The sequence below is a fragment of the Mobula birostris genome, chromosome 3, assembly GCF_030028105.1.
Source record: "Mobula birostris isolate sMobBir1 chromosome 3, sMobBir1.hap1, whole genome shotgun sequence".
NCBI classification, from domain to species: domain Eukaryota; kingdom Metazoa; phylum Chordata; class Chondrichthyes; order Myliobatiformes; family Myliobatidae; genus Mobula; species Mobula birostris.
The window spans coordinates 163,316,023-163,339,990 of record NC_092372.1 but is presented as its reverse complement, the minus strand read 5'-3'; the positions used below and the strand labels follow the sequence as shown (position 1 = coordinate 163,339,990).

The 23,968-nt window shown below is 39.7% G+C and overlaps 1 protein-coding gene across 1 annotated transcript in view; it reads left to right on the top strand.

The window, feature by feature from the left end:
* The window catches only part of LOC140195385 (contactin-associated protein-like 2), a 1,890,266-nt gene that overhangs the window by 973,590 nt on the left and 892,708 nt on the right, over positions 1-23,968 (top strand). The window contains exon 10 of the mRNA XM_072253599.1: positions 18,439-18,610. Coding sequence (XP_072109700.1) covers positions 18,439-18,610 — 172 coding nt within the window. The remainder of the gene's footprint in view (positions 1-18,438; positions 18,611-23,968) is intronic.

Genomic DNA, 23,968 nt, shown 5'->3' with positions numbered 1-23,968 from the left:
AAAGAAATATGTTTTTGCTAATTTGAGCTGCGTATTGCATTTCTCGATTTGTAAGGCCTTCTCATTCCAGTCTTTACTCTGTTACTCCATGATTTTCTGGGTTTCTTCACTGGTTCCTTTGACTTGCAGGCTCATGCTCCTTGTCCATCTCCAACAGATATTGCTGATAATTTCTGAATTAAACACGAATATTCCAGCCAGGCTCTTGAGGTAAATTTCCCATCTGCTCAAACTTGGCTCCAAATTGAACTGAAAATGATTCACTGCTTTCCATTAAAAGCAGTAACTTTCACTATCAGGTGTTGAAACAGAAATATGCAGTATATTGTCATAACCCCCAGAGAAGAGCCTGCATACATTTCTGCTGATGTTAAATATCTTGTTTGATTTTAAAAGTTCAGCAAAATATTGATAAGACCAGACTTTGTTGAAAAACATTTGGATGGGTTGGGGGGAAGGGGGGCGGGGGCGGGTGGTACGGAGACAGCTAAGATCATGACCAATCCTTTGGACCAAGAAATTCCACTTCATAATCTCTTTCAGTGAGTCTATCAGTAAATGATCCTATCCCAGAGATTTAGTCTCAGTTAATTTACAACTGCCATATCAACAGATATTTATGTAAAGAGAAACAATGTTCATGACACTAAATTTGAGTGCCTACAATCTGAAATTCTTCTTTGAAATACTAATTCTTATGATTTTTAGCATCAACTATGTTTTTTGTTCTCTAGCATTAAGGCTACCTTTGTCTTTAGTATGTGGATTCTTGCTCAAAAATAGTTGAGTATACCTGGCTGATATTTTTTTTTTTGTACCTGTGTTTGATAAGTTGCTTTTAAGACCTGTAAGACAAGTGCTGATAGGAAGTCATTAATGAAGAGCTAAAGACCAAACAGAATCCAGCTGGCATTTGGAAGAAAGAACAGAACACTGTTCCACCAGAACAAGTGGGATTTCCCAGTGGCCAGCCATGTTAGTATTATATGTTTCAATTGTTCAGAATCGTTGTGGGGAGAGTTAAGAAACTACAAGGGTAAAAAGACAGGAACAGTAGCCAGGATGTGGGCTTCAAATTACAATGGGCGATCAAAATTGCATGTCAAATGGGCAGTGTTATGATAGTCATGGGGGAGTTCAATATGCAGGTAATGGGGAAAATCAAGTTGGTGCTGATTCTGGATCCCAAGAGGGAATTTGTAGAATGACTACAAGATGGCTTTTTAGAGCTGCTTGTGGTTGAGCCCACTAGGGGATCAGCTATTCTGGATTGGGTGTTGTCTAATGAACTGGATTTGATTATGGAGCTTAAGGTAAGGGAACCCTTAGCAGAGTGAAAATAATATGGTAGAATTCACCCTGCAATTTGAGAGGGAGAAGCTAAAGTCAAATATATCAATATTACTGTGGAGAAAGGGGAATTTATAATCTCTCCCTCTCCCAGTGTAGAGTGCCCTTCTGCTTCAAAATGTCCACCATTGTCCCTGTACCTAAAAAGACCAAGGTAACATGTCTGAACAACTGGCGTCCTGTTGCACTCACCCCAATAGTAAGGAAATGCTTTGAGATTCTGGTCAAGGACTAAATCTGCAGCATGCTACCACCAATACTGGATCCCCTACAATTCACCTACCGACACAACCGATTGACAGATGACACAATAGCCACAGCTCTACACACTGTTCTTGCACATCTGGAGAAGAAGGATGCTTATGTGAGAATGCTGTTCTTGGACTACAGTTCAGAATTCAACACCATAATTTCCTCCAGGCTTGACAAATAGCTCAGAGACCTCTGACTTCACCCTGACTTGTACAGTTGGATCCTGGACTTCCTGTCAGATCGCTGGCAGGTGGTAAGAGTGGGATCCCTCATCTCTGCCCCTCTGACTCTCAGGTCTGTGTCCTAAGCGCCCTCCTTTAATTTCTGTATACCCATGACTGTATCACCACCCACAGCTCCAATCTGCTAATTAAATTTGCTGGCAATACTACATTGATTGGTCTTATCTCAAATAATAATGAGGTGGCCTACAGAGAAGAAATCATCACCCTGACATAGTGGTGTCAAGAAAACAACCTCTTCCTCAATGTTGCAAAAACAAAGGAGATGGTTGTGGACTACAGGAGGAATGGGGTAGATTTGCCCAAATATCTGTTTTGGTGTGGACAGAGATATTTTGAAAAACGCGTAGTGTGGACGCCTGTCATTTTTACTCAAAACCGGCATTTTCAAATTTATCCGGCATAGTGTGGACGTAACCTAAGACCGGAGGACACAGCTTCAGAATAGAGGAGTGTCCTTTTAGAGTGGAGATGAGGAATTTCTTTAGCCAGAGGGTGATGAATCTGTGGAATTCTTTGCCACGGGCAGTTTTGAAGGCCAAGTCTTTATGTATATTTAAGGCAGAGGTTGATAGATTCTTGATAGGACAGGGCATGATGGGATGTGGGAAGAAGGCAAGAGATTGGGGCTGTGAGGAAAATTAATCAACCATGTTGAAATGGTGGAGCAGACTTGATGGGCCAAATGGCCTAATTCTACTCCAATGTCTTATGGACTTACCATTTTAAAATTGATATTTAAATTTACTTGTCTGTAGGGCTTTATTTTGAAATGTTGTTTTCATGCTGATTTGCAGCTGCTGTTTAGAACCCAATGAGATAAATTATCAAATTAATTTGCATTGGTGATGTTCTCAGCATGACCCCTGGAATATTTTGGAGCATTGTGTATCAGTGCTTGCAGTCTTACAATCATAAAAGGCATCCTTGCAACACCATTCTCCACTTCTTATCATCAATATTGTTTTCCAATTTTTTTATTATTTAAACACATTTTCACTGTTTCATCAATGCATTTGGAAATGGTGAAAATAGACCTTCGGCGGGCAGGAGTGATGGGGCATCAGCACAGTTTATCTATCACTTATGGTCTCCCGCACAGTGCAGAGTGGTGTGGTGTCACAGGTTGTTGGAAGGTGCATAGTCATGAATGGTAGTTGCAATCAGGCTTCAAGATGCAGGTATCTGGTGTTGGCTTGGCCCATCACAATCAAACCGAATGTATTCATTCAATAATAACTTTATGCCAACTTATCATTGCCATTACTGAAATCTACTGAGTAAACTTCTTGAGAAGCCAACATCAGTATAGATCTTCAATTAATGAGTCCAGATCAAAGCACTGATTGCAGAGGTTGTATGGTGTTTGTTCAATCACCAAAACTTGAAATGATCCATCTCTGGATGCCGCTGACCTTTAATACCTAACAATCAAAAGCCACCTGTTCTATTTACCTCAGGAGTTCTACAGTCATGATTATGAAGGGGGTTATATACTACCAGTGGCCAACGATAATCAAGCGCTCGACTGCATGAAGCCATCTCCAAACAGGAGACAGTCAGTCCGGACGTATTTCAAATAATTGTTGGGGACTTCAACTAGGCTTGTATGATGAAGTCCCTGTCCAATTAACATTAGCATATAACTGATTACACCAGAGGTCCTAACACACTAGACCGCTGTTATAAGAAGATGATCAATGCCTACTGTTCCATGTCCCGACTGCATTTTGGCAAATCAGATCACTTGGCTGTCCTTCTACCTGCAAACAGGCAGAGGCTAAAGAGCAAAGCTCCAGAGATAGGACAACAAAGAGATGGTCACGGGAGAAAGAGGAGCGGCTATGGGCTTACTTCAAGACGGAGGACTGGATCGTGTTCAAGGGCCTATCTATGGATCTGAATGAATACACCATAATTGTCACCGAGTTTATTAAAACATTTGTAGACAAGTCTGTCCCCACAAATTCATTCAAAGTCTTCCCCAACAAGAAGCCCTGGGTGAATCATGAGATCTGCAACCTGTTGAGTGCCAAATCAGAAGCATTCAAGTCTGGTGACCAAGAAATTTACAGAAGGGCCAGGTATGATCTCTGGGAAGCCATCTCATGGACTAAGTGGTAATTTTGGCCTAAGCTTGAATCAATGAAGGATGCTTGTCAATTATAAAGTAAAATCAAGTGACATGGGTGACAACAGGGCTTCACTTCCAAAATAACTCAATGACTTCTACAAACAACACACATCAAAGTCGCTGGTGAATGCAGCAGGCCAGGCAGCATCCCTAGGAAGAGGTACAGTATACACTTCGGGCCGAGACCGTTCATCAGGAAACGTATACTGCCCAAAACGTATACTGTACCTCTTCCTAGAGATGATGCCTGGCCTGCTGCATTCACCAGCAACTTTGATGTGTGTTGCTTGAATTTCCAGCATCTGCAGAATTCCTCATGTTTGCGTCAATGACTTCTACGGCTGCTTTGAGCATCAAAATATGGCAAAGCCATCACAAACTCCCAGGGACCTTGATGATAATGTGATGTCATTCTCTGAGACTGACGTGTGAGCAGCCTTGAGCAGGGTGAACCCACGTAAAGCATTTGGTCCATACTGGCTACCTGGCCAAGTACTACAAATCTGTGCTGATCAACAGGCTGAAGGTCATCCTCACAGATCCACATCACCTAAAACATGCTCTACTCTCACTGCTGCCAACAGGAAGGTACAGAAGCACCAGGATTCACACCAGGAGCAGTTATCACCCTGCAACCTTCAGGCTCTGGAACCAAAAGGGATAACTTCACTGGCACCAAAATTTGAAATGTTTTGACAACCTATGGACTCACTTTCAAGGACTATTCCTCTTGTGTTCTTGTTATTATTTATTTTAGTTATTATTATTTCTTTCTTTTTGTTTTTATACAGTTTGTCTTTTGCACATTGGCTGAATAACCAAGTTGGTGCGGTCTTTTAATGATGCTATTATAGTTATTATTCTTATTATGGATTTCAAGTTTTCCTGCAAAAAATGAATTTCAGGATTGTATATGGTGGCATATATTTACTTTGAACCTTGAATGAAGCTGAGAGATCCCTCCAATTCTTTTTCTGATATCTCAACAATTGTAAAGGTAATGTTTTATGCACATATACAGAGCTCAAGAATGTCACTACTTTAGCAGCCCATTTCCACATCCCTGATAAGACTGCAGTGGATCTCTCCCCCCCACCCCCACCCCCCAATCCCCAATCTGTGCAGATTGGCCCTTAAATTGGTTATTTGTTTCTGACAATAAAGTTCTATTTTCAGCATTACATGATGAGACATGTCAATTAAGTTCCTAGTATATGTAATCAAGATTTATCCCTTTTAATAAAAGGGTAACGACAGGAGCTGGAAGATTTGTTATATATCGTGTTGATATACTAACCCAATTTTTGAACAAAATTCAATTAAGAAACAGCCAAACATAATAGAGGTAATTTAAAGTCTCATTTCTTTCTCTTGTTTCAGACTTTGTTAATTGGGTGGTGCCATTCAGATAGCACCATTATTCATTTTAATATTGATAATCACCTCTTGAAAGTGCTTTAGCTTTTGATTATACAACACTTCCACAACCTCCTGACTCTCTTGGAATATAGGCTATTTAACCATCCTGTCAATCCCATATCAATTTTTCTAATAAGTTCTGTTGCCTTTTACTTGTCTCCAAAAAGGCAATAGGAAATATGAAGGAAAAGGGTTGAAATGGTAAGAAATTTGAAATACTTGATTTTTTTTGTTACCTGATACAACATCAAGGTTATGCATCTATTTGTCATGCAAATGAATGCTGAAATAGATTTTCACAGATAATTAACTCTTTTCCTTTGTTTAATGGCTCTCTGCAGTAGGTATGGTTTCAATGCAAAGTAATCAATCAATCATGTTAGAGATGAGACAAGTTGCTAATGCCACCCACTCATATTGTAAAATAACGTATCTCAGGTGGTCTATTTCCAGCCTACAGGGTGCATGCAAATCGAACTTCAAATGGTAATCTCTGTTTATGGCCAGGTAATCTCTACAATAAAAGAAAATTTTAAATGTGAAACTGATTTTTTTTAATAACAACCCCAAATGTAAAAGTTAAATTTGAAAAAGACATGTTAGGAATTTGGTATAGACTCATCCTATGTTCTTCCTGGATTTATTTACAATTTTGACTGTTCATGACCAGCATCTGTAAAGCAATAATAAAAATATGTGATTCCTGATGGATCAAAAAGTATCACCAATAATTGCCCTAAGAAACACAGGGATCAGTTTCCAGACCACTTGTATCAGGTGGGTCCCTGCTGTGTGTCACTGAAGCTACCGTTCAAATAGAAATGGCTTTGCATATGATTTCAAAACCAATCAATACATTCAATACAGATGAGGTTTATTAATGATTGCTGCATTAACCATATACTCCTGGACTTTTGCTCTCTTTTCACTACATACTTTACACACTATTAAGAAAGTACAGTAGGCTCCCATTTTGTTAACCGTATTCCATTGCCAAAACTGGAACCTGCACACAATCAATAGCCTTCTTGCCTTGCAACGTACTAGAAAAACTGCTACTCTTTCCCATGATGAAATTGCTCATGTATTTGTTAGCACTTTCAAGAATTTTGCTAAATATTTATTGGGTATTTTTAGGTCTGGACATTAAAATTGTAGATTTATTATTCTTCTCCAAACCTACTATTCATGTGCAAATCTGCATCATCTCCCTTGTGAATAACTAGGTTGAGTGTCTACAATTGGCACATTCTGATAGGAATAATCATTGAGTCTCAAATGGTTTTCATATTAATTATTATTTTGTTATTATGTCCAGTCTAATTGTTGTGCACACTAATATTAATGTGTGTGTGAAACGATGATAAAATTATAGCTGTGATCTAATCTCCCACCATCAGTGCTCTTCCTTGGAAATACTGTATAGAACCTGTGCCTAAAGTGAATAAATTTGGGTTCTATAATGCTTCCCTGGAACATGATGCAATTTTTAAATGTTGTGGAAGCTTTGTCTATGGGACAGCACACGAAACAGGCAAGTCAGTGATCATTAAGGGGGCTGTCAGGAATCTCTGCAAAGTACTTGTGCCTCCACAAAATTTTCCCGGCTGCTCCCTTCACATCCCAAATTCGCACTTTGGTAAGGACTTCTGCTCCCAGCAAACAGGCAGAGACTGAGGACTGCAGAACTAGTGGTGAGGACCATGAAGGTGTGGTCAGACGAGGCAGAGGAGTGCTTGCAGAACTGCCTTGAACCGGTAGACTAAAAAATATTCAGGGATTTATCTTTGAATTTGAATGAATATGCCACAGTTGGTAATGACTTCATAAATGTCATCGTCATGGCTATCCCTCGAGGTCGAGGATGATGGTCTTCGTTCTGTTGACCTACTTATGGGCTCTCAAGTGGCTTATGAGTCCAATCTTGGCTTTGAAAGTTCTTTCGCATTCAGGACAGGTAGTTACGGATATCATAAATGTATCCCATGGAGAACAAACTGGGCATATCTAAACCAGAATCTGTGGATGAACCAGTTGATTCACAGTGTGCTGAGGGCTAGATCAGTGGCATTCAAGACACGTGATTCAGAAGTCCACATATGACCTACAGAAGGCTATTTTAAGAGCAAAAAAACAATTCATGTTGAAGTTAGACTAGATGGAATTGGATACACAGTAGTTCTTGGCAGGGTATGCCACAGTTCAGATCGGAGATGACATCTGCAAAACATCTGCAAGGAGCCATTAAACAAAGGAAAAGAGTTAATTGTCTGTGAAAATCTGTTTCAGCATTCAATTGCATGACTAACAGATGCATAACCTTGATGTTGTATCAGGGAACAGTAAAAATCAAGTATTTCAAAATTCCTGCCATTTCAACTCCTTTCCTTCATATTTACCATTGCAAATTCCTACAGATGTACCAGGGAGAGCATTCTAACTGGTTGTACTTCTGTTATGGAAGAGCCACTTCACAGGATCGGAAAGAGCTGCCTAGAATTGAAAACTCAGCCAGCTCCATCATGTGCATTAGCCTTTGCATAAAGGTCATCTTCAAAAGTCAATGGCTCAAAAGAAGGCAGCATCCATGATTAAGGATCCCCATCACCCAGGACATTTTTTTATCTCTTTACTACCATCAGAGAGGAGATACAGGAGTCTGAAGACACTCTCAATATTTTAGGAACAGCTTCTTCCACTCTTCCATCATATTTCTGAGATTGCAATATACCAATCCATTAACATTATCTCACTACTTTTGCTCTTTTTTTGTACTACTGATTTTAATTTATTTATATATATATATTTTAGGTTCACCTATACATCTCATTAATATATATCTCATTAATGAAAAGGCGGGAGGAGAAGATGGCGCGACGCAGCGCGCGCAGCTCTCCGGTGGAATTATATTGTATTTGTTAAGTAGGGGCTGTGCACAATTCTGATTTGATGGAGACAGACATGAGAAGCACAGAGGAACATCTGGAAAAACTTCTGAAATGCCCAGTTCGCTGCCGCTGCTACTGTGCTATTGAGAATCTCCGGAGGGAAGGCCCCAAAATCCTCGGCTTTGCCTATTGCTTGTTGCCGGGGCTGGGGTCGAAGTGCTCGGCAGAAGTGGTGCTCGGTGTCAGAGGGCTGGTCGAAGGCTTGAAGTTTTCGGACAACTCAGAGTCGGACTGTGGTCGGGCATGGCAGGGAGAGTTTTCTTCCTTCTCCCGTCTGCGTGAGATGTGGGACTTTCGAGAGACTTTGAACTTTTTTTTAACCATGCCCAAGGCCTGTTCTTCATCAAGTTATGGTATTGCTTGCACCGTTGTAACCATATGTTATAATTATGTGGTTTTTGTCAGTTTTTCAGTCTTGGTCTGTCCTGTGTTTCTGTGATATCACACCGGAGGAATATTGTATCATTTCTTAATGCATGCATTGCTAAATGACAATAAAAGAGGACTGCGTGTCCTCATAATCTAATAATCTAATCTAACCTAATCAGCCTCTGCCCTTCAACACAGGAGTACCCTGTACCCCACCACCCCCATGGCTGTGTCCTAAGCCCTCTCCTTTACTCTCTCTTCACCCATGACTGTGTCACTACCCACAGCTCCAATCTGCCAATTAAATTTGCAGATAATACTACAATGATTGGCCTTGTCTCAAATAATAACAAGGCAGCCAACAGAGAAGAAATCATCACCTTGACACATTGAGGGAGAGTTGTTTTCTTGACACCAATGTCATATAAAAACAAAGGAGCTGGTTGTGAGCTACAGGAGGAACAGAGGCAGGCTCACACTTATTGACATCAATGGATCTGGGGTTGAGAGGGTGAACATCTTCAAGTTCCTCGGTATACACATCACCGGGGACGTCCATTGATCTGTACGTACCGACTGTGTGCTGAAAAAAGCACAACAGTGCCTCTTTCACCTCACAATGTTGAAGAAGTTCTGGACAAGTCCCCAAATCCTTAGAACTTTCTACAGGGGCACAATTGAGAACATCCTGACTGGCTGCATCACTGCCTGATATGGGAACTGTACTTCCCTCAATCGCAGGACTCTGCAGAGAGTGGTGCAGACAGCCCAGCACATCTGTGGATGTGAACTTCTCATGATTCAGGACATTGACAAAGACAGGTGTGTAAGAAGGGCCTGAAGGAACATCGGGGACCTGAGTCACCCCAACCACAAACTGTTCCAGCTGCTACCATTGAGAAACGGTACCACAGTATAAAAGCCAGGACCAACAGGCTCCGGGACAGCTTCTTCCACCAGGCCATCAGAGTGATTAATTCATGCTGGCACAATTGTATTTCTAAGCTATATTGACTGTTCTGTTGTACATCTTACTGTACATTCTATTATTACAAATTACTATAATTTGCACATTCTGAGAGAAACGAAATGTAAAGATTCTTACTCATGTACGTGAAGGATGTAAGAAATAAAGTCAATTCAATTCGGTCATGTAGCAGTACCTCATTGCATGCAGGCATGGTGTAGGGGTTCATTTGTTGCTCAAACCAAACATCAGAATGGGGAGGAAATATGAGCTAAGTGATTTTGACCATGGAATGGTTGCTGATGCCAGGCAGAGGGGTTTGAGTATCTCAGAAATTCCCGTTTTCTCTGGATTTTCATGCATAACATTCTCTAGTGTTCACAGAGAATGATGTGATCAATAGCCAGACTGCTTCAAACTGACAGGAAGGTGACAATAACATAAATAACCACACATTACAACAGTGGTGTTCAGAAGAGCAGCTCTGAACACACAACACATCGAACCTTGAAGTGGACAGGCAACAGCAGCAGAAAAACACTAAACTTCACTCAGTGCCCACTTTATTAGATACTGGAATTACCTATTAATGTGGCCACTGGGTGCATATTTCTTATTGTAATTTATACTATTTTTATGTATTGTACTGTCCTGCTACCACAAAACAACACATTTTCTCAAAAGTGTCAATGACTATAAATCTGATTCTGATTCTTCACATAATTTCAGACGGCCACCATTCCCTACGACAGCTGCCCCTCTTTTCTTAATTCTAATTATACATTTATATACAAAGAAGAACCGCTGAATTATTAAGAGCCCTCTTATTTAACTTTTCTGTAGCTTCTTCTCTTCATATCAACAATACATGATAATAATCAAATGCATATGATGAATGACCCCCATACCTAATACCTGTCCAATAAAAAAAGGCCTTGTGAAATGTATTCAGAATCAGGCTTACTATCACTAGAGTGTGTCATGAAATTTGTTAACTTTATGGCAGCAGTTCAGTGAAATGCACTCAGACTGTGCTTAAAGCTGAGGATGCATTCCTCAGAGGTGGAGCACAATGTAAGTCAGTGCTATGTGGGGTCATTACAACATTACGTAAGTGGATGTGTGCATGATTTTTTAAAAATCAATCCCAAGATGTATGATATTTTATGTTTCGACAGTAATTCACGGAGTAACAAACACACGAAAAAGCCAAACCTGTACATCAGTGGAGGAAAGCGTGTGGTGGTTACGTCTTGGGGAAGGGATCAGGCTGTGGGTCCTTCTCTAACTTTGGCTTCTTCTTCAAGCAGGTGTTGAGATTTGACTGCCTTTCCTTCAGCTTCCTCTCGGTAGCAGGAAATCATTTTGAAAACCCCTCTCTTTGCCTTATTGCTTCACTCCCAGTCAGGGTCATTATCGATGAACTGGACCATGATTTGTGTGATCGTGGTGATGCTAGTGCTGAGGAATGCTGTGTGATGAGGCTTCTTGCTGGTGTTTCCTCTTCTCCATCCGTGTCCTCAGAGTCACCCAGGGTATGTTGCTCTGCCAGTTCTCAAAGCTCTTCATTATTAAGGCTTTCACCATGAGAATGCAGTAACTCTTCAACATCGCCATCATTAACAGTCTCTAACCCTGCTTCACTGGCCAGTTCAATGATGTGTTGGATGACTGGTTCCACCTGAAATCCTAGGATGTCATTGCACACTTCTGGCCATAGCTTCTTCCACACTCCATTCATACTGTGCAGGTTAATGTGCTGTTTAATCTATCAAACCTACCTCTGCTGCCTGTGAATGTTACCGACATATTTTCTTCTTGAATATGATTGAAGATGCTTCTTGCCATCTCCATTATTATCAGCTGGCTTAGGGGCATATTTCAATGTGTTTGGTCATCCTACCATTACTTAGTCTATTTTCCTTTTTTTTTCAAGCACATGGCTCCTTGAACGAGTCACCTATAATGATAATAACTTTAAGATCATTGTTGCAGAAGCTTTTATCTTGTCTGCATTTTTTATAATTATTCTGATCGCCGATGTAGCCAGTTTCAAAGGGGCGCCAATATCAACCTGATACTCATCAACTTACAAATGCTGTATCACTTGCAGTTTCAGATCCATGCTAGTACTCTTCCTAGACATCTCACTGGATGTTGTAAGCCAACTTCCAGATATTATGTGTGAAAAAAAAAGAATTTGGCAAGGGAGCTAGAACATTTATACTCACGGGTGAGGCAGAGCGTGAACTAATTTTCTGTAATGGCGACTGCTCTTGAGAAGTTTTAAGTGTTTAGAGTGAACACTTTCTAATGGTAACAATGAGAAGAAGGCATGTGGGGATCCTTAATGATGGGCACTGCCTTCCTAAGCCAACGCTGCTTGAAGATGTCTTGGGTACGACTGATGAAGCTGCCTAATTTCACAAGTTCCTGCAACTTACTTCAAACTAGTGCAGTAGCCCCTGATACATGTCGGTGATGCAGCCAGTCAGAATGCTCTCTACAGTACATTTGCAGAGGTTTTTGAGTGTTTTAGTTGACAAACCAAATCTCCTCAAACTCTGAATGAAGTAGAGCCACAGGCTTGCCTTCTTTATAACTTTGTCAATATGTTGCATCCAGGAACTTGAAATTGCTCATTCTCTCCGCTTCTGATCCCTCTGTGATTGGCTTGTGTTCCCTTATCTTACTCTTTCTGAAGTCCACAATCAGCTCTTTGGTCTTGCTGATGTTGAGTGCAAGTTGTTGTTGTGACACCATTCAACTAACTGGTGTATCTCGCTCATGTGTGCCCTTTCGTCACCATCTGAAATTCTGCCAACAACGGTTATATAATCAGTAAATTTATAGATGACACTTGACCCTATATCTAGCTACACATTTGTGAGTGTGCATGTCTCTTTCGGGGGAACTTCTGCATGATCTCTATGTTCTACTCTTTGAAAAAGGTATTACTGTTGTACACAGCAAATGCTACTAGCATGCAGCATAGGATACAAAATGCCATCTGTTATATCTTCATTTAACAGAGTGCCAGAAGATTCTTTTGCTGTAGGTGTTACAGGCTCATTGCTTTGAGATTAAAGTCAAACTGCATCTGTTCATGTGCATTTTCTCAAGGGCATTTGTTCATAATCCATTGACCTGGTAATGCTTTGAACAATGAGTACTGGAATCTCTTTCTCATAATTCAAGCATTTATCAAACATATCAAAACCAGATATGTTTGTATTTTGGGAATGAAAAGAGTTGTATTGTTAGAAGCATTTGCAAAATGCTTCTCTTATGCTCAACTGAAATTTCCATGCAGATGCTATTTTAGTGCCTCATGATTCAGATACATATTCACAGAAAAAACGATTGATCTATAACTTTGTAAGTGTGGTCTTCTGTGTTCACAGCTCACAACCAAACTGAGAATGGCTGACCACTCTGGGGAAGATCTCCATCTTTTCCAGAATGTAATCTTAAGGTCACACCAATTCTCCATCATGTGGCTTGAGGCTGAACGTGTAATTGGAGCCCCCAGGCTCTGACCTGCAAGGTCTCGGGATCATGGTTAGAGTGGAAGAGTTATATTACTGGCAAAGCAGTCCAGAGACCTGGACCAACAATTTAGAAAATGCAAGTCCAGCTTTCATTGTGTTTTTCTGAGAATTTAAATTTAGCTCATGAGAAAACAATTGAAGTAAAAAAGCCTGTGTCAAGCATCATGTTTTTCTGCTGCTTCAAGGTAACATAATTTTTACAGACTCCATTCGATATTTTAAGCCTGTTATCAAATTAACTGCCATGAATAGTTAGCTGAATAAACCATTCAGTTGCATCACACCACTTGCCTTCAGCACAGAGATTCCATTGACTTAACACCATTTTCCACCATCTGAAATAAGAAAGAACTTGAGAAAAGTGCAGCTTATTAGGCAGCTTCTGCAGAGAGAATTCCTGGTTCCTTAGGACAAATAGGGCTTGATAACGCATCCCAGGATGCCAAAGAATGAATAAATAAGTTGTTAACGCTGGATCAGTGTACTGGAATGTTGATTGGCTGTCCTTATTCATAATGATTAACTCAGTTATGGGAGAACAGCAAATCATCTTGCAGATTGCAACAATGTAGACATCTCATGAACACTGGGACAGACACAGAGGCATAGCTGATAGAGCTTCTGCTTGGGCTCCTGTGATCCAGGTTCAGTCCTAATCTCTGTCCTTCAATGTGGAGTTTTCAAGTTCCTACAAAACTATGAGTTTCCTCCTGCATCTCAAAGACTGATGGAATAATAATTTAATTAACCACTGTAAGTGGCCCCAAGCAAGTCGGTAAGCGGTATAATCTTGGGGGGAGTTAATGGGAACAGAGGAAGAATGAAATAGTATTATTGTAGGATCAGTGTAAATGGGTACTTGATGGCCAACGTGATCTTAATTTGATTCTCTGATTGTCTTAGTGGTTAGGCATTCTCATTAGATCATTATCTTTCTATCACTTTTTCTGTGAATCTCGTAAGAGCCAAGACCATTACAAGCACAGTACAGTTTTTATAACTGCTGATTCTTATAACTACTTCAATGCTTAATGTTCTATTAACATGGTCTTTCATCTTCCCACATACACTGGCAATTGGATGTTTAGAAGCATTTTTGAATGATTTGGATGGGAAGGGTGCAGGTGGGCAGTGTTGGAAATTAGCACTCAGCATGTTTTAGTTGACATGACAAATTTCACATGCAGTTCTTGTCACTCAATTCTATTCCTAAATTCATGGCTACTATTTGGCAGTTTATGACTTTCAAAAACCAAAGGGATTGCCTCAGACAAGTCCAAGGCTGCTACTTAGCACATTCAATGAACTTAAATTGTGCTGTATGAACTAGCTGAACAGAAGGACAGGCCCAGCATTCAGTTTTCATTTGTCTCCATAACAGGATCAAGAGGAACCTCTCTTAAGGTTTACAGCATGGCAATGCTCAACATGAGTCACCAATAAATAGTATATACTCTACACGCTCAGGTCTTGGCTGAAAGTCAGCTTAAGCATTAGAGCGGAGTGATATAAGAAAATTTCGAACACCAGCTGCATCAGGATGCCTAATTACTGTCCATGCTGCAGTGGTACAATTTGAAGGCTGATTTAAAATGGGACTTACTTTCCCATCATTATAACACAACAGCCATTTCACACCAATGCCTGCAGTAAAACCAGTTTCTCCCTTGTGGATTTCCTTTCACTTAGCACGCTGCTAAATCAAGTTCTCTTCTTAATGTTAATTTAGAAGAGAAAGAGATGGCTTTCTTCAATACTTCTTCTTCAATATAATAATCGGGATGAAATTTCCTAATATAAACTGAATGAAGTTGAAACTTATTCTTCTATATTCTGTTAATACAATGGATTCCAATTAATTGGGCCACCAGTTAACTGGGATGGCTGCTTATTTGAGACAACTCTTAAGGAACAAATACTAATTGAGAAAATAGCTGAAAATCTCTTCATTTATTTGGGACACCATACCACTATTGAAGTAGGAGGCTGTGACTGAACAGTTTCTAGCTAGCATCTGACACCTGCACTTGTGCGGCCGTGAGACATTACCTTTTGCTTGGACCGAGCATTTTTTAAAAATAACTCGTTAAAAGTGCATATGTTCAAAAAGCAGTTATTTTTGTCACTGATGATAAGCAAGAAATAAGCTGTAAGACAATTCAGAACTCTTTAGTTCACTGTGGTTTCAAGCATTCAGGCTTAGAGATGCCAGAAATGATTTATCTGCTCCAGTGAGTTAGGAAATCTGAAGAATTTGAAGGTATTCACAATCATCTTGAATGCTACAATGAAAATTTGGAGGATACAATAATTGAAAGCATTGTATGAAGATAGTCCATTACTATACTGACTGTCTGTGTTGATTTTGTTGATTTACAATCAATCAAAAGAATGCACAGCTTATACTGGACTGGAAGAATTCCTCCATTGATCACCATTCCGAACTGATACACAGTTTTATATTACTAGAGTGGTACTGACAGTGTGCTAATTTGTTCTGTATTTAATTTAAATATGTAACTTGTTACTCAGTTAAATGGTAGCTTGTCTTTTTTATACCTTTTCAACTATTGCTATGAAACTTCATTGCTACTTGGGCCAAAATGTACTGGCCCCGACATGTCCCAATTAACAAGAATCCACTGTATATTAAAAAAGGCACTTTATTGTTAATTCCTTCATTGTATGTGGATTTATTTCAGAGGACAATATAATTAAAACATAAAACACAAATCTAGATGTTTTTGTATGTTAGGGGTGGCATAGTAGCATTGTGGATAGCCTATTGCTTTATAGTGCCAGCGTTCCAGAATTTGAGCTTCAATCCCTGCCCCTGCCTGTAAGGAGCTTGCATGGTTTCTCCTTGACCATGTGGGTTGCCTCTGGGTGCTCCAGTTTCCTCCCAGATTGCAATAACGTATGGTTAGGTTCATTGAGTTATGGCGTTAGAGTTGTAGTGAAGTTTGTGGGCTGCCCAGCACAATCCTCGCAGATTTGATTTGATGCAAACAATGCATTTCATTGTATGTTTCAATGTACATATAACAAATAAAACAAATATTTTTAAATCTCTTTGGAGTCTCATGTGGACCAGACTTTTGAACAACAATGAATATCCTTCTGTGAAGGATATTAGTAAGCCCATCAAATTGTTACAACAACCTGATAATTCTGTGCTCATTATTACTGATATTGGGTTCAGTTTGAATTCTTTAGATGGCATGGTAAGATTCAGACATTTCTGTTCAGGCATTTTTGCCACAAGAAGCTAAGTGATCTTACCTGCACATCAAAACATTTCACTGTAAAATACATTGTGATGACTCCAAGGTGTGAAGTGTAATGTATAAACACAAACTTTTATTTAAATTACGGCTTCTATGTTGCACTCATTCTTGTACTTATGCAATGGCCAATTTATCTTGCTTAACCAAAGGGTATCTTTGAATTAGATGATAAGTTTTATCTTGTAAAGTACAAAATATTCCATGCAATTAGTTAAATGCAGTAACTCCAGCTCAATTTCTAACGAAAGTGCATAAGCTAAATAATATGTTAAAGTGACATCATTAGGAACGCAGATGAAATACTCATAATTTGTAGTTTGCCATCTATTTTTCTTTCCCTATATTTTCATATAGGACTAAATATACCTCTGCAGGTGACAGAGAGTTCCTAAAGTGAGACTGTTGGTTGTGGGAACATCTGAAATAGAACGAGTGTAGTCATCCCCTTTTATTCAAGAGCCTGATGGTTGAAGGGGAGTAACTGTTCTTGAACCTGGTGGTGCAAGTCCTGAGGCACCTGTACTTTCTACCTGATGGCAGCAGTGAGAAAAGAGATAGCTTGGGTGATGAGGATCTTTGATGATGTATGCTGTTTTTCTACGGCAACATTTCGTTTGATGCCAATTCTTATGTAGTCGTTTAGAAGAGCCACACTATCATGTTACCTGACTATCTTTGGTGGATTCATGTGGATTAGGTATATATCCGGTGCTATACATTAATGTTTTAGTCAGACTGACCTGACATAATATTTTGTGAATAAATGTATTTTAGTAAATCTGTTTTTTTCCCACTATTCAGTACTACTCCATGTACAAATACCTCCCAATATTACTTCTGACTTCAGTAGAATAACCATGTGCAAGGAAGTTGTTCAGATTGGTTCTGAAATATTTTCTAAGTTTTCAGGCTTGTGTTGGATTCTGATTGGATGTGGTATAATCAGGCTAGGAGTGGATTTTAATTTGATATTTTAGTAGACCTCCATAGCAATATATATCAATACCTAACATGGGTTATGTATGTTTTCTTTAATTTATGAGACTCAGTCCTTAAATTGGGCCATATTCCTGGAAATCCATTAATTTCAGCAAACTTTTAATTTTATTAATGTCAAACTGGGAAGCTAAAATTTTGGTATAAATAGCAAAACATTAAACATCAATTTATGAAAATGCAACCTCAGGATATGATTTGAAATTGATTATCATTATAGTTAAAGAAATCTGCAATGTCCAGGAAGGATTAATAATCTTTTGGTCATACATTGCTTTTTGCAATTTATAATTACAATATTTGCTCTAGCTGAGCTCCTTTGCATTAAAAATTAAAAACACTTCGCCCAATAAATTAGCTTTTAAGTTATAGTCACAGATACACAGGTAAATGTAATTCACTTTTATTAAACATTACTTATTGTAAATGAGTTTTGTTTCTCACTAAGCACTAAATTTTGGTTTCATCACCAGCCACAAAATTATGAGTCATTTTGAAGATCAGATGATTATGCTCACAGCGGGTAGATGCCTACATCAAATGTTAATCAATCTTTAAATCAGTGGGTATTAAAATGTAATTAATTAAGATAATGTCATTGTCATTGGCAGTTCATTTCATTACACTGAGATATGGTTGACATATAACAAACATATTGTTCTTTCATTAAGGCTTTGTTTGCATTCAATTGTTTCTGTACAAATGTCAGTGATTTAGAATCTCAATCAGCATTAACGGAAAATGCTGTCAGTTTGTTCAGAATGACCAAACAAATTAATATTTCATTTACAACTTAATTGCAATCTTGCACATTAAGAACTGAAATTACTGCAGTACCTTGCAATGATAATAACTTCTGATATTAACATTAATTTGTGATTAATGTCTATAAAAAGAAAAAAAAACTATACTTGTTATTTCAGGTTACCCTGACGCACTAAATAGCACACAACCAAGTGTCACTCGGCGTTCCTTTCAGGGCTGTATGCAGCTCCTTCATGTGGATGATCAGCTCATTGACTTGCATGCTGTTGAGCAAGGGCAGCTGGGAAAATTTACGAATGTTAACATTGATATGTGTGCAATCATAGACAGGTAAATGAACAACAAATTTACTTCTTCTTTAATCTTGTATTGACTTGATTAATATTTTGTCAGCATTATCATTATTATTTTTCTGTCTTGTAGTGATTTGTACAGGTTAATGTTATATCAACATGATAATCTTACATTCTTTGGGAGATAAACAAAACAGAGCAGATGGACCACTTTACAAATAAGAGAAAATCTGCAGATGCTAGAAATCAAAGTAACACACACAAAATGCTGGAAGAACTCAGCAGGCCAGGCAGCATCTATGAAAGCTCAGCTATTTTCTCTTTTTCATAGATGCTGCCTGACCCACTCAGTTCCTCCAGCATTAGATGGGCCACTTCAAAAACCTTAGTTGAACTTCCAGATATCAGATTCAGAATTCTGGATGTTTGTCTTGAGGACTTAACAGAAACAACAAAGTCAGCCTGTAAACAACAGAAATTCTGCAGATGCTGGAAATTCAGCCTGTAATTCCACAATGATTATGTCCTTCTCTGGGCAGTGTAACTACATTTTATTTTGCTCCTGATGCCAATGTGAAAGACCTCTGCATAATCCTTGTACTCCCAAGATCTGATTAGACAACCTGCAGCATGGTAATATGCTTTCAATATAGTTGGTTATCTTAAGCAAGATTATAGTTATAAATAATTTGGATATAACTAACGCAGGCAGGCATTATCTTTGAAACAGAAATATCTTACATCCAGCTCTTGCAAAGTAAATATTAAATTTCAATTGTAACTTTTGCCTAGAAGTTGTATCATATTACATTGTTCCATCATTAGAATTTAAAACAAAAACAGTAGAACTACCTCACTTGACCTTTCAAGCCTGATCCACCACTCAATAAGATCATGTCGGATCTTTCATTTCAGTGCCACTTTTTTGTTCAAAACCCACATCCCTTTATTTTCACAATATTTAAAAATCGGTCGATTTCTTTTGTATATATTCATAGAAACATAGAAAATAGGTGCAGGAGTAGGCCATTCAGCCCTTCGAGCCTGCACCGCCATTTATTATGATCATGGCTGATCATCCAACTCAGAACCCCACCCCAGCCTTCCCTCCATACCCCCTGATCCCCGTAGCCACAAGAGCCATATCTAACTCCCTCTTAAATATAGCCAATGAACTGGCCTCAACTGTTTCCTGTGGCAGAGAATTCCACAGATTCACCACTCTCTGTGTGAAGAAGTTTTTCCTAATCTCGGTCCTAAAGGGCTTCCCCTTTATCCTCAAACTGTGACCCCTTGTTCTGGACTTCCCCAACATCGGGAACAATCTTCCTGTATCTAGCCTGTCCAATCCCTTTAGGATTTTATACATTTCAATCAGATCCCCCCTCAATCATCTAAATTCCAACGAGTACAAGCCCAGTTCATCCAGTCTTTCTTCATATGAAAGTCCTGCCATCCCAGGAATCAATCTGGTGAACCTTCTTTGTGCTCCCTCTATGGCAAGGATGTCTTTCCTCAGATTAGGGGACCAAAACTGCACACAATACTCTAGGTGTGGTCTCACCAAGGTCTTGTACAACTGCAGTAGTACCTCCCTGCTCCTGTACTCGAATCCTCTCGCTATAAATGCCAGCATACCATTCGCCTTTTTCACCGCCTGCTGTACCTGCATGCCCACTTTCAATGACTGGTGTATAATGACACCCAGGTCTCGTTGCACCTCCCCTTTTCCTAATCGGCCACCATTCAGATAATAATCTGTTTTCCTATTTTTGCCACCAAAGTGGATAACTTCACATTTATCCAAATTAAATTGCATCTGCCATGAATTTGCCCACTCACCCAACCTATCCAAGTCACTCTGCATCCTCTTAGCATCCTCCTCACAGCTAACACTGCCACCCAGCTTCGTGTCATTCGCAAACTTGGAGATGCTGCATTTAATTCCCTCATCCAAGTCATTAATATATATTGTAAACAACTGGGGTCCCAGCACTGAGCCTTGCGGTACCCCACTAGTCACTGCCTGCCATTCTGAAAAGGTCCCGTTTATTCCCACTCTTTGCTTCCTGTCTGCTAACCAATTCTCCATCCACATCAATACCTTACCCCAATACCGTGTGCTTTAAGCTTGCACACTGATCTCCTGTGTGGGACCTTGTCAAAAGCCTTTTGAAAATCCAAATATACCACATCCACTGGTTCTCCCCTATCCACTCTACTAGTTACATCCTCAAAAAATTCTATGAGGTTCGTCAGACATGATTTTCCTTTCACAAATCCATGCTGACTTTGTCCGATGATTTCACCGCTTTCCAAATGTGCTGTTATCACATCTTTGATAACTGACTCCAGCAGTTTCCCCACCACCGACGTTAGGCTAACCAGTCTATAATTCCCTGGTTTCTCTCTCCCTCCTTTTTTAAAAAGTGGGGTTACATTAGCCACCCTCCAATCCTCAGGAACTAGTCCAGAATCTAACGAGTTTTGAAAAATTATCACTAATGCATCCACTATTTCTTGGGCTACTTCCTTAAGCACTCTAGGATGCAGACCATCTGGCCCTGGGGATTTATCTGCCTTCAATCCCTTCAATTTACCTAACACCACTTCCCTACTAACATGTATTTCGCTCAGTTCCTCCATCTCACTGGACCCTCTGTCCCCTACTATTTCTGGAAGATTATTTATGTCCTCCTTAGTGAAGACAGAACCAAAGTAATTATTCAATTGGTCTGCCATGTCCTTGCTCCCCATAATCAATTCACCTGTTTCTGTCTGTAGGGGACCTACATTTGTCTTTACCAGTCTTTTCCTTTTTACATATCTATAAAAGCTTTTACAGTCAGTTTTTATATTCTCTGCCAGTTTTCTCTCATAATCTTTTTTCCCCCTTCCTAATTAAGCCCTTTGTCCTCCTCTGCTGAACTCTGAATTTCTCCCAGTCCTCAGGTGAGCCACTTTCTCTGGCTAATTTGTATGCTTCTTCTTTGGGATTGATACTATCCCTAATTTCTCTTGTCAGCCACGGGTGCACTACCTTCCTTGATTTATTCTTTTGCCAAACTGGGATGAACAATTGTTGTAGTTCATCCATTCAACCTTTAAATGCTTGCCATTGCATATCCACCGTCAATCCTTTAGGTGTCATTTGCCAGTCTATCTTAGCTAATTCATGTCTCATACCTTCAAAGTTACCCCTCTTTAAGTTCAGAACCTTTGTTTCTGAATTAACTATGTCACTCTCCATCTTAATGAAGAATTCCACCATATTATGGTCACTCTTACCCAAGGGGCCTCTCACGATAAGATTGCTAATTAACCCTTCCTCATTGCTCAAAACCCAGTCCAGAATAGCCTGCTCTCTAGTCGGTTCCTCGACATGTTGGTTCAAAAAACCATCCCGCATACATTCCAAGAAATCCCCTTCCTCAGCACCTTTACCAATTTGGTTCACCCAATCTACATGTAGATTGAAGTCACCCATTATAACTGCTGTTCCTTTATTGCACACATTTCTAATTTCCTGTTTAATACCATCTCCGACCTCACTACTACTGTTAGGTGGCCTGTACACAACTCCCACCAGCGTCTTCTGCCCCTTAGTGTTACGCAGCTCTACCCATATCGATTCCACATCTTCCCGGCTTATGTCCTTCCTTTCTATTGCGTTAATCTCTTCTTTAACCAGCAACGCCACCCCACCTCCCCTTCCTTCATGTCTATCCCTCCTGAATATTGAATATCCCTGAACGTTGAGCTCCCATCCTTGGTCATCCTGGAGCCATGTCTCTGTGATCCCAACTATATCATAATCATTAATAACAATCTGCACTTTCAATTCATCCACCTTATTACGAATGCTCCTTGCATTGACACACAAAGCCTTCAGGCGCTCTTTTACAACTCTCTTAGCCCTTATACAATTATGTTGAAAATGGCCCTTTTTAATGCTTGCCCTGGATTTGTCGGCCTGCCACTTTTACTTTTGTCCTTAGTACTTTTTGCTTCTACCCTCACTTTACACCCCTCTGTCTGTCTGCACTGGTTCCCATCCCCCTGTTGTGAACTAACCTCCTCACGCCTAGCCTCTTTAATTTGATTCCCACCCCCCAACCATTCTAGTTTAAAGTCACCTCAGTAGCCCTCGCTAATGTCCCTGCCAGGATATTGGTCCCCCTAGGATTCAAGTGTAACCCGTCCTTTTTGTACAGGTCACGCCTGCGCCAAAAGAGGTCCCAATTCACTAACAGCTCTTTTGTACAGAGAGTTCCAAATATTCACTGCCCTCTGGCTGATGACATTTCTTCTCATTTTATCTTGAGTGGCCAACTATAAGCCTTTGGTTTAAGACACCTCAGCTAGGGAAGACCTCATCCATTAATCTTCGCGGCCAAGCCCGAGGTACAAATAATTCTGTACATATCAGTAAGGTTACATTTTAGTCAAGTTCTCCTCAAATGAAAAATCCGCCATCACAGAAATCAATCTTGTGAGCTTTTGCTGCCTTCTCTCTATCGTGAGTGTATCCTTCATTTGGTAAGGAGAACAAAAGTGTACATAATGTTCTGAAGGTCATCTCACCCATACCATGTATAATTAGAACAAAAGACTTTTACTCCTTGTTCAGGCATTGAAAATTAATTTTACCTCAAGTGAATTACATTTGCAATTATTCCAGATTGAAGGACAACAACTGGAAAACTAGACCCCATACCTACTGTTGTGAATCACCTATTGTATATGACCCTGATTCAATTTTTCAGGCATATGCATAATGAGATCATCTCCCCATTCAACACAGGAAGTTGGCACTGCCATTGGGTACTCTTGGGACTTGGTACCAAAGTGCTGAACTGAGAAAACTTGCCCAGATTTTCAAATTACTCCCTCCAGCTACATTGAACTATCCACTTGAAAAGCAACTACAGTATCTCCATTTTGAATCACCCCAACCCTTCAATGTTTCCCCACTTTTGCCAAAAGCCACTGATTCCTCACATCTCAACCTTTGGATTCCTGCTCCTCCCCACACACCAATCATTATCACAATCCTTCCCACAAGGAAAACAGGATAATCTTCCCTAAATCAATCTTGCTCTCCTCTTCTCACAAATGCTTGGACAATCACCACGGAGATCAGCTCAGGTACAGAATTAAAGCACAACTCAATTTCATCCAACCACTGCCCATTTGAGCCCAAATCAGAGTCTCTGCTGATAGGAGCAATGGTACTTGTTTGGATACAGACACCAAACTTGGTTAAGTGTAAGTTTACAAATGTTAGAATATGAGATCCTTGGATTCCCTTCTTTAAGGATATAACACATTCTGGAGTTTTAGATGAAGGATTCCCTTCTTTAAGGATACTGTTCTCTCTCCCCACTTATGAGTC